Consider the following 13,606-nt stretch of genomic DNA (forward strand, 5'->3'; position numbering starts at 1 on the left):
GTGTGTCTTGTGAATAGTATGCCATACAGACCCGTTTGCCACTGAACCTGCATTAACGACGACAGTGGGGCCTCCAGCCTTAGTCAAACGGGTTGACACGTATGGTCAGGTTGCGATGTTGGCGTTTTCTCGTGGTCTTGTCACGCCCAAGGGGCTGGCTGATAATAGGCTAAGCCACGCCCCTTTTTAACTTCCACCTCGAGGAGGTCCCCAAAGCCAACCCAATGGCCAGACAGCAACGAGAGCAGGTAAATATTAAAACAAATCTTTATTTATTAAATATTTAAAAGGGTGGGGAAATGGGGAAAGGGTAATTAAAACTAAATAGTCTCTGACTCCTCCCTCCAGGGAGACTGCTGCCACGGGCAGGCAGGGACAAGGGGCAACAGGGGTGCAGACCACCGTACACCGGGGGGGGGAAAGGGAACGTCAGGCTCCAACGCCTGGTCCCTGCTATCCGTGGCACCCTCCTTCTTCCTTCCTGGAGGCAGAGTAAATATTAGTGGGATTGTTGAATGGACTTTTCGCTGTTTGCGTACCTTTCTCTGTTCAGCAGGGGGTCTTCGCCCCACGTGCCTTCACGTTTCTCTGGTATTCACTCTCTTTCTCTCTCTCTCCACAGACAGCAGCTGGGACGCAAGACACAGTTAGTTCACTTGACTTCCTCACCTCTTCGCTGGTTACAGCCTACGGTAAGTATGAGGTTCACAACATTCGTTTCTCTGGTATTCACTCTCTTTCTCTCTCTCTCCACAGGCAGCAACTGGGTGCGGTGCCCTCCTGTTTCGGTAAGTCACAAACTTGGGGGTTATTTAAGTTGCAATAAGGTAAGTACGGCGGACTTACTAATCGTGGTTTCCCTCTCAATAGGTCAGATCCATAGGTAGATTTCTGCCGACGTCGGGGGCAACCCTCACGACGAGCTCGTTGGTCACAGGGAGGTGGACACGTCACGTCGTCTCACCAGGCCGAGCGCTGCCCTTCTCTGTCTGCCGTCTTGGCGATCGTATCCCGAGCAGGGGCGCCCCTTTGTAGAGACCCGGGACGGCGGAGTGCCTCCACCTCAATCTCTGTGACCTTTAATTGTACTCACACATCCACTGATCATTCGGTCCTTCACCACCGTTTCTCCAAAAATACCCCCACGTCTGGACGGGAACTCGTTTCCGTGGCACCGCTTCACTATGTAGACTTAAAGCGTATTCACAGCATAAATTCAGATATTCTCTGCTAAACCGGCAACCTCTTCATCTTCCTTTGACAGAGTGTACGGAGGCGGGGGTTTGTCTGACAAGACACACAGCAATACACAGCAGTACACAGCAGTACACAGCACCACGTCAAAAGTGTAAGTTTCCACGACACAAAGACTCACCCACCACGCTCAAGTGTACATAAAGGACGCCCGTCTCTTTACACGTTGCCCAGGTCCGATGGTTGATGGAAATATCCGGTCTAGCTGATGGTCTTGTCGCTGTGTTTAGCTTCCGTCGGATGTTTCCTCGGCTCACCCACCACGCTATCCAGGGCCGTCCACAGGGGGGTGGCCCGGTGGCTATAGCAACTGCCCTTCTGCCCTAATCGGCTGAGGTGCCCCTCTCGCCAACCCCAGTGTTCTGTTACTGTGCTGTTACAGCAGCTTGTTTTCTCGTGATCTCGACATAACAAAAGTTGTATTCTTGTGATGTGATTAAAGCATACGTGTACTCAATAGAACATAATTTTTAGACAAATTTAGCAAATTAGCATGGATGAACAAATGAGATTTTACTTAGATCAGGGATTCGCTCAAGATGAAACAGATTTGCCAGTAATTGACCATTTGATAGCGCGGTGAATTAAGGGACCGTCTTTAAAGTACTCTATATACGTTTCTACTTTAAACAGCATTAAAATGGAATAACTTAAAGTCAACAAACAGTCACAAAACCAACTGTAAAGTGTTCATGGATGTCAACTATAATGCACACCTTTTTAGATGTTTTATATTTATTCAAATAAACTGTTAAATACTATTGAAGATAGAAACGTGTACAGTGCACTTTAGAGATGGTCTCTAAATTCACGAACATCAAACTTTATTTATTTATTAAGTCTATCGACAATTAGCTACGCATGGTAACGGCGAAGACTCCCCATGCATCAGCAGTCCACTTCAAAATAAATGAAATATTATAGACAGGAAATTACATTATGGCATTTGGATTATTATGTCTGGATAGCGAGAAAACATCTTTTGTTATCTCGAGATCATGAGAAAACAAGCAGCAAAAATAAAAATATGGATGACCTCTCTTGGCTTTCCTATGTTTTTGTATTTCTGTGGATGATTTGCTCTCTGTCTTCTTAAAAGTGCTAAAAGTGCTTTTTAAAATTACAGTGATTGTCTAATGAGTAATGTACCCGATGAGATCGAATATAAATAACACCAAATTTGCTGTTGTTGGCACACTTTGTCGACAAAAAATAAAAAACAATGTTTTTGAAAAAAAAGTCAGAGTTGGAAGGGAGGCTGCAAAAGTTGTTCAAAATTGCAAATATGGATTCAAAGCTTCAGCATGTAAATCATATAGAATATTAAGAAGTTTTGTCACACTCTAAATCTTGTTATAAAGTCTATTTTCCATTATAATCACTTATATTATTTGATACTAATCTATAACACATCATATTGTTAAAACCATATAAATTGTGCCCCCCCCCCGTGCCCCCTTTTTGGTTTGGGCCACTGCCCCTCAAAATGTCTGTGCACGGCCCTGACGCTATCTCAGGGGTAGGGCCGCCCTCCTTCTCCTGGAGGTATCCACTGAAAATACAGGTTAGTGTACAAAGCGTCTTCACCAAATGTTATACTCACAGGCACCGTAGACAATAAATGTCACTGTCCTTTGTTTCCGATCCACACAACAGGCCAACATCAATCCTGCCGAGCAGGTCTGTACTCACAAATACTCCGTTTTCTGCTTACGTTATGGCTGCGCTTCCGATTTCATCCGTTCGGTTTCCAACCTTTAAGGTTCACAACATCTCTCCAACTACACTGCTTCAGCCTGGGAAAGAGAGCCGGACCGCTACCAGCAACGCACCTGATGAGTATACACCACACTGCAATACAACGTCAACAACCAGCATTTGGGGTGCTCCTTTAATTTATCCACAGCGTGCCTTTCTTTCGCCTCCTGTGGCTCTGTCCTCTTTCCGCGCGCTTCCCAGCGCAGCCCGGATCAACAGAGCCGCGGCTCTTCAAAAGGTGCGTGTCATTTCTCTGCCTTTGCCAAAGGAGCTTTCCCCGTGCCGATCGCCTCTTCTGTCAATCGCCCTTCTTGCTTTGTGTTCCCACAGAGCTATTTAAGTGCTTCCACCTCCCACAGCCTCCAATCACACTTTGTTTCTCTAATTCGTTGCACCTGTAGTGAATTTGGCTTTGTTTGTTTCCATGGAGAACCAGGAAGTAAACCGGTGTTGTTAAAAATTCTCTCCGGGCGGAACCTCTCCTCTCCATTTTTGGTTCCGCCCTAAGTCACCCTGTGACAGTCTTGTAAATAGTATGCAATATAGACCCGTTTGCCTCTGAACCTGCATTAACGACGACAGTGGGGTTACAGGCCTCAGTCAGACGGGTCGACAGGTTTCATTTTCTCTTAAAGACCGGAAGGTGACCCTTAGTAGTGATCTCGTAACCCGCGGGCCCCGCGGGTCGGGTTGGGGCGGGTAAAGAAATTGTAACTTTAATGCGGGACGGGTTGAAGCGGGTCATTAAAAACAAAATTAAAAAACTGATATGTTGCGTCTAATTCCCTGTAGCATATATATTAAATATTTGGGAATATATATTTTTACATTTAATATCTTTCTTTGATAAGGTTAAATTACGTAGGCTTATGTGGCAACGTAACTTCCGCAACGTAACTTGCGCAACGTAACTTGATATCCCCAAACCTTTGACGTCACGGAAGCGCCAAGTAGCTCCCGCTGCCAGCCACAGCAACAAAACAAACGGAGAAATAAAAGATGTGTACTGTTCTCATTGCAACTACCAATGCAATTTAACAGCCAGCCAAACTCCATCCATAAAGTACAGACGAGTCAGGATTCATCTTAGTCTTTGACGTTTAATAAGATGCCAGGTACATTATGAATTAAGAGTAAAACTGCAAAAACAGCAAATAAACAACAATCAGAGAAATTAACCAATGACTAAAGAGCATTCATGTATGTCTGAAAATAGCCCAAATTAAATCAATGTCATCAATTTACTTAAATGGGATTATCAGATGACCAAGAAATTGATAAAACATACAAATATTGACTCATACAGAAGTTATCTTATCAAAATAGATTGAGATTAACACATTGAATGTTGTCAAACAAAGCTAAGCTAATAGCTAAAGGCTGTCATCACAAAAATGACATTAAATCAAAGCCCTGAATAAACTTATCACAAATATATGAAAATATGTATCATCAAGTATTATGTAAAGAAGAATTAACTTACAGATGATGCTTTTACAAACACAAAACAAAGGATGGCATCAGAAGATTCAGGAGCTGACTGCATGAGAAATGTGATCACTTATTTTATCTTATTTTAACTGCCACAAGGGGGCACCAAACCAAACAACTATACATACAATACAAGTGACAAGTAAACTTGGAGCAGAACACTCCCCGCCAGACATCCTAAGGATGTCTCATTTAAGTATTAATTGTCATTAGACAACAGAAGAATGACCTCTGTAATTGGTCTAAGATACTTTACATACTTTCCAGATCCACTTTTTGTAACTTTCAACTGAACTTTGCGTACTCTCCCATCAGCGCTAGGAAAAACTTTGGACACAAGAGCCATAGGCCACTCATTACGAGGGCTCTGATTGTCTTTAAGAAGGACAAGATCACCTTCTTTAATGCCAGGTTGAGTACTAGTCCACTTGCAACGACTTTGTAGTGTTGGTAGATACTCGCGTCTCCAGCGATACCAAAAGTTGTCAGCGAGGCTCTGCACCTGCTTCCACTGTTGCCTGAACATGTCACTACCTGAGAAGTTGCCAGGAGATGGTGGAACACCAACCTTCTGAGTCAGAAGCATTGCAGGAGTTAGAATGAGAGGAGAGTCAGGGTCTGAGGAGATTGGAACTAAGGGCCTTGCATTAATTATTGCTGAAATTTCAGCCATGAAAGTGCATAGGACTTCATGTGAAAGGGGACGAGATTTGTACTGCAGCAACATTGAGTCCAGAATCCTCTTTACTACACCTATCAAACGCTCCCAAGCTCCCCCCATGTGCGAAGCACGGGGCGGACCGAACCCCCATGAGCAAGAGCAGTTTGTGAGGTATTCTTGGATCTTTGGGTCCTTCATGATTTTGGAGAATCCCAGATCTTTGCTTGCAGCTACAAAGTTAGTTCCACAATCGGACCGAAATTGTTTCACTGGCCCTCTAATGGCAAAAAATCTCCGTAGTGCGTTTATACAGCTGGAGGTGTCAAGGGATTCAATTATCTCTATGTGAACAGCACGTGTGGACATACAAGTGAAGAGAATGGCCCAGCGCTTGCTCTCTGCGTGACCTCCTCTTGTACAACGAGCTGATACTGAAAAAGGACCAAACACATCCAAGCCAACATAAGTTAAAGGTGGGGATGTAATAAGACGTTCCTCTGGAAGGTCAGACATTTTCTGAATTTCTGTACTCCCACGTAACTTCCTGCACACAACACACTTATGTATGACACTACTAATAGATCTCTTTCCATTAATCAGCCAGTATCCTCCAGTGCGCAAAGCTCCTTCAGTGAAAAGACGTCCCTGATGCTTCACTTGATCGTGGAAATGACGAATTAGTAGGGTGGAGATATGATGACGTCCAGGTAAGACAATGGGGTTTCTCTCATTACTGACCACAGGTGCATGTGTTAGACGACCCCCGACTCTGATTAGTCCATCTTCACCCAGAACAGGATTCAACTTGATCAGAGGACTGTTCTGAGAGATTTCAACATTTTTCTTAAGAGCACTGTACTCTTCAGGAAAAACAGACTTTTGGACAGATAGAAGAATGACCTTTTTAGCTTGGGCTAACTCACTCTGGCAGTAAGGCTGATGACACTTATGCCAGCCTATATGTGTGCATGTCTGTCCTTTAGACTCAGAGTGAAAGGAACTGGCAACGTGGATCAAGCATGTCACTCCTCTCAACAGTGACTTCCATGTTGAAAAGCGTTCAAAACGTTCTGGGTTAAGTGATTTCTCAGTTATACTAGTGGCGGCAGTGCTTGCTTGAGGTAAAGGACGAACCTCTGAATCTGTCTCTGGGTTCACCAGCTCAAAGTTCTCTTGCAAGGTTAGCTCACTTTCCGAAGGTTTAGAAAGAAAGTCTGGTCCTGTCAACCACATGGAGTCTGTAAGAAGAGAAGCTGGAACAGACCTGGACGCACAGTCGGCTGGATTGTGCTCGGTAGGCACATAATGCCATTGCTCAGCCTTTGAGGATTGGCTGATTCTTTGAACGCGATTGTGCACATACACGTAAAACCTCCTACTTTCATTGTGTATGTAACCCAATACGACTTTGCTGTCACAGAAGAACTTTACAGAGTCTGGTTCGAAATCAATCTCGTCCAAGATTAGATCTGATATCTCAACAGCTAATACAGCTGCGCAAAGTTCTAATCTAGGAATTGTAGGTTCGTCTGGAGGTGTCAATTTAGCTTTACCCAAGACAAAACCAATGTTGATCTGTCCATCTTCATGGATTATCCTAAGATATGCTACTGCTCCAATAGCCTTGAAGGAGGCATCTGAAAATATGCACAGCTCCTTAAATTTTGCCTTTGAGAGTGACTTCAAGCTATATGTCCTTTGAACATGAACTCTTTCCAGGTCTTGCAATGAATTTCTCCACATTTCCCACTCCCTGCATTTCTCTTCAGGGAGAGGCTCGTCCCAGTTTTCTATTCCTTTTGACAGCTCTCTTAACAAGAATCTACCGTGAATTGTGACTGGCGCTGCAAAGCCCAAAGGGTCATACAAGCTATTAACAGTGGAGAGAATGCCACGACGTGTCAGAGGTTTGCTGTTATCTGGTGAGTGGAATGTAAAGGTGTCTGTTGATATTTCCCAGTTCAGGCCGAGACTACGTTGAGCTGGTATGGTTTCATCTCCAAAATCAAGATCTTTGACACCTTTAGCGCAGTCTTCAGGTGGAAAGGCTGCCAGCACTAATGGGCTGTTTGACATTATCTTGTGGAGCCTTAAGTTCGATTCTGCCAGGGATGCTTGTGTCCTGCGAAGTAAGTCGACAGCTTCAGCAGCAGTTGGAAATGACCTCAAACCGTCATCCACATAAAAATCTCTCTTCACAAAGTTGTAGGTGTCAGTTCCATGCATAAGCTCTCCTTCTTTGGCAGCCCGATGAAGTCCGTAAATCGCCACTGCAGGGGAGGGGCTATTTCCGAACACATGGACTTTCATCCTACATTCAATCACATCCTTTTCGAGATCATGATCACGGAACCACAGGAACCTCAAATAATCTCTGTGATCTTCTCTCACTGTGAAACAGTGGAACATTTGCTGTATATCGGCAGTCACAGCAACAAGCTCCTTTCTGAACCGAATCAGCACACCTAACAAACTGTTGTTTAAGTCTGGTCCTGTCAAAAGGACGCTATTTAGTGAGAGACCCTGATATTGAGAGCTGGAATCAAACACCACTCTAATTTGGTTGGGCTTTTTTGGGTGATAAACCCCAAAGTATGGTAAATACCAGCGTTCCTGATCAATGCTTAGGGGAGCAGCATACTCTGCATGATCGTTTTCAAACAACCTTTGCATGAAGTCTGTGAACTGCTGATTCATCTCTGGTCTTTTCAGCAAAGTCCGACGAAGAGAATAGAGACGAGTAAGAGCATGCTCTCTGTTATTGGGAAGAAGAGGTCTAGGGTGTCTGAAGGGAAGAGGACCCACCCAGCTATTGTCGCTGTCTCTGAAAAACTCATTGTCCATTATCTCCAGGAAGATATGATCCTCAACAGACAGAGCAGGTTTGTCGTCATCTCTTGTGCGTTTAAACACGGAACAGCCAAGGAGATTTTCTCTGCTTGCACATGCACCCTTGTAGATATGAGGGATACCTTGTGCTTCAGCTGTGAGACATAAGCTATCCTTCAAGTTGATGTGACTTTGACATGGGGGAAAGTATGAGGTTCTACCATTGTCCAGCACATGTGTCTTGCAACTTAACACACTTGGCTTGTGAGAATTACCCAAGCACACATCTCCTATTATAAGCCAGCCTAAATCTGTCTTAATGGCAAAGGGATCATTGTGAGGCCCATTTATCTGGCGTCTCACCTTATGAACTCTCAGAGCATCACGACCCAACAGCATGAGGATCTGGGCACTATCATCCATTTCTGGAATCTCAGAGGCTATTCTTCTTAGATGAGGATGATTTTGAGCAACCTCTGGAGTAGGTATTTCTGCCCTGTTATCTGGAATATTGTTGCACTCGATTAGAGTAGGTAGTGTCAGGCTAATATTACCACTAACAGGCTCTATCTGAAATCCAGTGGCTCTCCGTCCAGAAGGATCAATAGTTCCGGCACAGGTTTTGAGGAGATATGGAGAAGTCTGACTATTTATGCTGAAAAACTCGAAAAACTCTGATCTTACTAGTGACCTATTGCTCTGGTCATCGAGCATTGCATACATTTTTACAGCGGCTTCTGGACGGCCCTTGGGATACACTCTAACTAAGCAATCTTAGAACAAGATTTAGCTGGCAATCCTTCCCCACAGACTTTAGTACAGGCACTGTTCACAGGAGGCAATGAACGTTCTTCTTCCTCCCCGCCATGATCTGAAGAGCTTTTGGAGACCCATGGTGCGGGTCCTGGATGGAGAGCAGTGTTGTGGTCTTCACTGTCACATTCCATACACTTTACTGCAACTTTACAATTGCGTGCGATGTGGGAAGAAGATGCACAACATCGAAAACAGATACCATGTTCCTTCAAATAGGCCTTTCGTTCCTCCATTGGCTTCATTCGAAAACCACGACACTTTTTCAGTGGATGTGGTTTATTATGTATCGGGCAGATCTTGGGGTTTTCATCACTGGTGCTCGAGTCCTTGCTGGGGTAGGCCTTTTGAGAGACGTCAATTTTATGAACAGAAATGGGCATCCTCTGTGCTTGTTTGCTCAAGAATTTCTCACTTTTAGGAGGACCAGCAGTCATGAAACTTGGATCATTTCTGGCCTTTGCCTCGTAACAGACGAAGTTAACAAAATACCAGAAAGGAGGAAAGGTGGCATTATACTGTTCTTTATATTTCATGCCATGAGAAAGCCATTTCTCTTGAAGGAAGTATGGTAGCTTTTCCACTATGGGATTTATTCCTCTAGCAGTATCCAGATAGGTAAGGCCAGGCAGATAGCCATCTTGCTTGGCCGCCTGTAGTTCAGTCAGGAGATCGCCTAACTCTCTCAACTTGATAAAGTCCTTATTAAGAACTCTGGGAAAATTTTCCAGCCTTTGCAGAAGTGCATTTTCAATTATCTCAGGTGCACCGTAGCATTCTGTTAATCTTTCCCAGGCATCGTGTAGCGCTGCCTTGGGATCACTGACATAAACTGACCGTAACCTTTTCACGTGGTCAGATGATTCTTTGCCGAGCCATCTAATAAGCAGGTCCAGCTCTTCACCGGCTGTCAGGCCCAAACCATCTGTGGCTCCAACAAAGGCTGATTTCCATGCTCTAAAACTCTCAGGTCTGTCATCAAACTTGACGAGACTTGTATTTACAAGCTCACGACGTGCTAAATATTTTGCTAAGTCTAGCATACCTGAGGATTCTGGCTGGTGAAACGGAACTGAATGTGACCATCCTGGGATAGGTGTCCTCTGAGAGAAACATGATGCATGAGGATTATATATTTCCTGTTTAACTTCATCTCTAAATGACAGATCAAGCGGCTGAGATGGCAGTTCAGTGAAGGCATCCTGTTCAGAATTCATTTTAATGAGACTATGAGCAGAACAGTTGGGGTCTGAGGTCTCAGGATACAGTTTGTTGCTGCAATTTGAATTCTGAATGTCTGTTTCTTTTGGCTTATTTAGTTCCACCCCGCTTTGCATTTCAACATAGTCTTTGGTGCGCTCCACTTTGCTATGTGAAGACACAGAGAAGCTAGCACTTGAAATACTATCCTCCATTGCTGCTACAGCTGCTTCTAACACTTCTGCCTGGGCCAGAGCAGCAGCTTGTTCTTTTTCATGTTGGAGGACCTCCAAATCTGCCTCCATTTTGGCTTTGTCCAGTTTATGGGACATTTCTAATTTAATCTTGTCCAGTTTGATTGCATTTTCTTTCTTTACAAACGATACACGAGTTCGTGCCGCTTCTGCTTGAGCCCGTGCAGTGGCTGCTGCCATGCTAGCTGACATTCTTGATGACCGTGATGAGCGTGAGAATTGTGATTTTCGTGACGATCGTAATGAATGGGAGCGTTTTGAGCCCGCCTCAGAAGCTCGGTCTACTACGCTCATGGTTTCCTCTGCTTTTTCCTCTGCAGAGGCTGTAGGCTTCTTGTCGTGGTTCATGGTACAAATGTGACTGCAATCTTCTGCCATGTAACTTGATTTGCTTGTAGGATTAACATCTTTTTACTGTACTGTTCTCATTGCAACTACCAATGCAATTTAACAGCCAGCCAAACTCCATCCATAAAGTACAGACGAGTCAGGATTCATCTTAGTCTTTGACGTTTAATAAGATGCCAGGTACATTATGAATTAAGAGTAAAACTGCAAAAACAGCAAATAAACAACAATCAGAGAAATTAACCAATGACTAAAGAGCATTCATGTATGTCTGAAAATAGCCCAAATTAAATCAATGTCATCAATTTACTTAAATGGGATTATCAGATGACCAAGAAATTGATAAAACATACAAATATTGACTCATACAGAAGTTATCTTATCAAAATAGATTGAGATTAACACATTGAATGTTGTCAAACAAAGCTAAGCTAATAGCTAAAGGCTGTCATCACAAAAATGACATTAAATCAAAGCCCTGAATAAACTTATCACAAATATATGAAAATATGTATCATCAAGTATTATGTAAAGAAGAATTAACTTACAGATGATGCTTTTACAAACACAAAACAAAGGATGGCATCAGAAGATTCAGGAGCTGACTGCATGAGAAATGTGATCACTTATTTTATCTTATTTTAACTGCCACAAGGGGGCACCAAACCAAACAACTATACATACAATACAAGTGACAAGTAAACTTGGAGCAGAACAAGATGAAAGACGATCTGCGGGAGAAATTAAGGTAGGGAATTTGTAAATAGATAATACAAATGCTGCTTTTTTGTGTGGTGATCTACTTCTAAAATGATAAAGTTCTACATGCTAAAAACACTTTAAATGCGTGGACTATACTGCATATCTCTCTACATTGGATTTAGGGATGTCACCATTACTCTATTTTCTTGAGGAGTTAAAAAAAATCCTGGAGCACATGTCGAGTACTGTTTAAAATAGCGGAGATTTAGTGAAAGAAACTTGAAGGAAAATTACAATAGTATCAGAAGCATATATCAGCACAACGCTGCCTCTCTCTCTCTCTCTCTCCGTCGTTCGCTCGCTCTCGCGTGCTTTAGCTCGTGCATGAAAGCAAGAATGCGATGCAATTGCATGCTTGTAAATGTCGGAAGTTTACACGACTGATCTGCAGCGGGCAGGCATAAGATTTATAAAAACATATATGAGAAGAAAGGCACAGCAACTCAAAAAGACTTAAGTGTTTCACAATTACTCATAATGCCAATTTTCTCCTGGAGGCATGGAGCAGCATGAGAATACACAGTTAACTTATGTGCAATCTATCGACATTGCCTTTGCGATCGATGTATTGGACACCCCTGGTTTATCATTATCCTATCTCTATATTAATATGACCATGCTGGTTTCTATGGCTCATTGGTGTATGTTGTTGCCAGTTTACAGGGCGATGTAATCTAATGGCTGTTTCCAAGCACTCTTAGGCTGAAATAAAGCCTCTTTTTATTTACATTACAGATGCCTAATATGTCTATTTTAATGGTCGCGGGGCGGTGCGGGTTGTAAAAATAGATACAGTGTTGCGGTCCGGGTTGGGGCGGGCCAAATATTTCCTAAAAGCGGGACCCGCGGGTTGGAAAAAACGCAGACCCGCGCATCACTATTAGTTACCATATACCGTTGCAGTGGGCCCCCAATTTGCAAAATCCTCAACTGTGGATAATATAATTATGCCGCAATAGTTAGTCCGTCCGAAACCAAGCCGATTAAACCACATCACTGTGTGACACTTGCATTACATGTGAACGGCCCCTACGCTAATATAATTTTGTTTTTCTCGTCCTCGACCCAGAGGACAATGGGACAAACAGACCCAGTTCCGGTAGATGTGAAAGTCGGCACACCTCTGATCTACTGGAGTCCTTCAACGTGATGCCCAGCTGATGCCTGACCAACGATTACCGGCAGAACCCGCTTAATCTCCGCTTAATCTCCTTATCCGTTTATATGTGTGTATATACATATATATCTCCCAAGGGTTTTTCCCTCCTATGACTTTTTGTTTATTTCCTCGGCTAAACAGCCCGGGTTTTTTTTCTCCTAGGGTGTTTTTTACCCCGGGGAGGCAGCCTTCTTGGGCTTAACTTAGCTTCCTCTTCTAGACGTTACATCAGTAATACGCTTGCGTATAATGTCGAGTCATAGCCGCAGCAAATTTGACTGCTTATGCTATTGTGTATTATGTTGTGCTATCCGTCGTTTTTCTGTGCTTTTACTGCTTCTATTAATATAAAGCTGATTTGAAACAATTAAGTATTGTGAAAAGCGCTATATAAATAAAATTGAATTGAAAAAATATTGAATTGAATCTGAATTGTGAATTGTGCAGGCATGCAAGGTTTTGTCAGACGGAGTAGTTGCTGTATTTCGATATCAGCACTCGGTAGCGGGTTTCCGCGTTTAACAACATCGACCAAATGTTCATATAAATATATTCTTATCAACTTATTGAAAGCATAAACCATTTAGTTTAAACATTTTGTAATTGATAGCTTAAATGAGAATATACAAAAATATTTTAATTCCATAAAGAGAAAATTGCAATAAAACAGGGGTGTCAATCTGAAGGCCTACAAATCCACCCACCATTTTAATTTGCCCACAAGAGCTTACAAATTATTTTATTGTTACTATAAGTATTAGTTTTTTGCAGAGTTTTGTAGCAAAACAGGTATAGAATGCTGAAAGATTTGTTACATTAGGACAACATGGTATGTTATGTCAAGGTATGGTATGTTACATTATGGCAAGGTATGTTACATTTGGGCAATGTATGGTATGTTACCTTATGGCAACGTATGGTATGTTACCTTATGGTAATGTATGGAATGTTATTGAAAAGTATGGTGTGTTATATTAGGACATTGAATGGTATGTTACGTTATGGTAACATATGGTATGTTACATTAAGGCAACACAACATAATAATTACGTCTTTTTATTGGTTATAAACCTGTCA

General features: G+C 42.8%; 2 protein-coding genes across 2 annotated transcripts; both read right to left on the reverse strand.

Annotated features, from left to right (window-relative positions):
* Positions 1-244: 244 nt before the first annotated feature.
* Positions 245-8,716, reverse strand: LOC129434879 (uncharacterized). Its single transcript, XM_055193499.2, has 2 exons — positions 4,496-8,716; positions 245-4,151 (listed from the first exon to the last, which is right to left on the reverse strand). The coding sequence occupies exon 1, from the start codon at positions 8,714-8,716 to the stop codon at positions 4,703-4,705; it is 4,014 nt and encodes a 1,337-aa protein (XP_055049474.2). The 3' UTR covers positions 245-4,151; positions 4,496-4,702.
* Positions 8,717-8,757: 41 nt separating this feature from the next.
* LOC129451672 (uncharacterized) lies at positions 8,758-12,376 on the reverse strand. The gene is made up of 2 exons (XM_055215042.2): positions 11,157-12,376; positions 8,758-10,812 (listed from the first exon to the last, which is right to left on the reverse strand). The coding sequence occupies exon 2, from the start codon at positions 10,636-10,638 to the stop codon at positions 8,758-8,760; it is 1,881 nt and encodes a 626-aa protein (XP_055071017.2). The 5' UTR covers positions 10,639-10,812; positions 11,157-12,376.
* Positions 12,377-13,606: the final 1,230 nt, after the last annotated feature.

This window comes from Misgurnus anguillicaudatus, chromosome 22, assembly GCF_027580225.2.
Source record: "Misgurnus anguillicaudatus chromosome 22, ASM2758022v2, whole genome shotgun sequence".
NCBI lineage: Eukaryota > Metazoa > Chordata > Actinopteri > Cypriniformes > Cobitidae > Misgurnus > Misgurnus anguillicaudatus.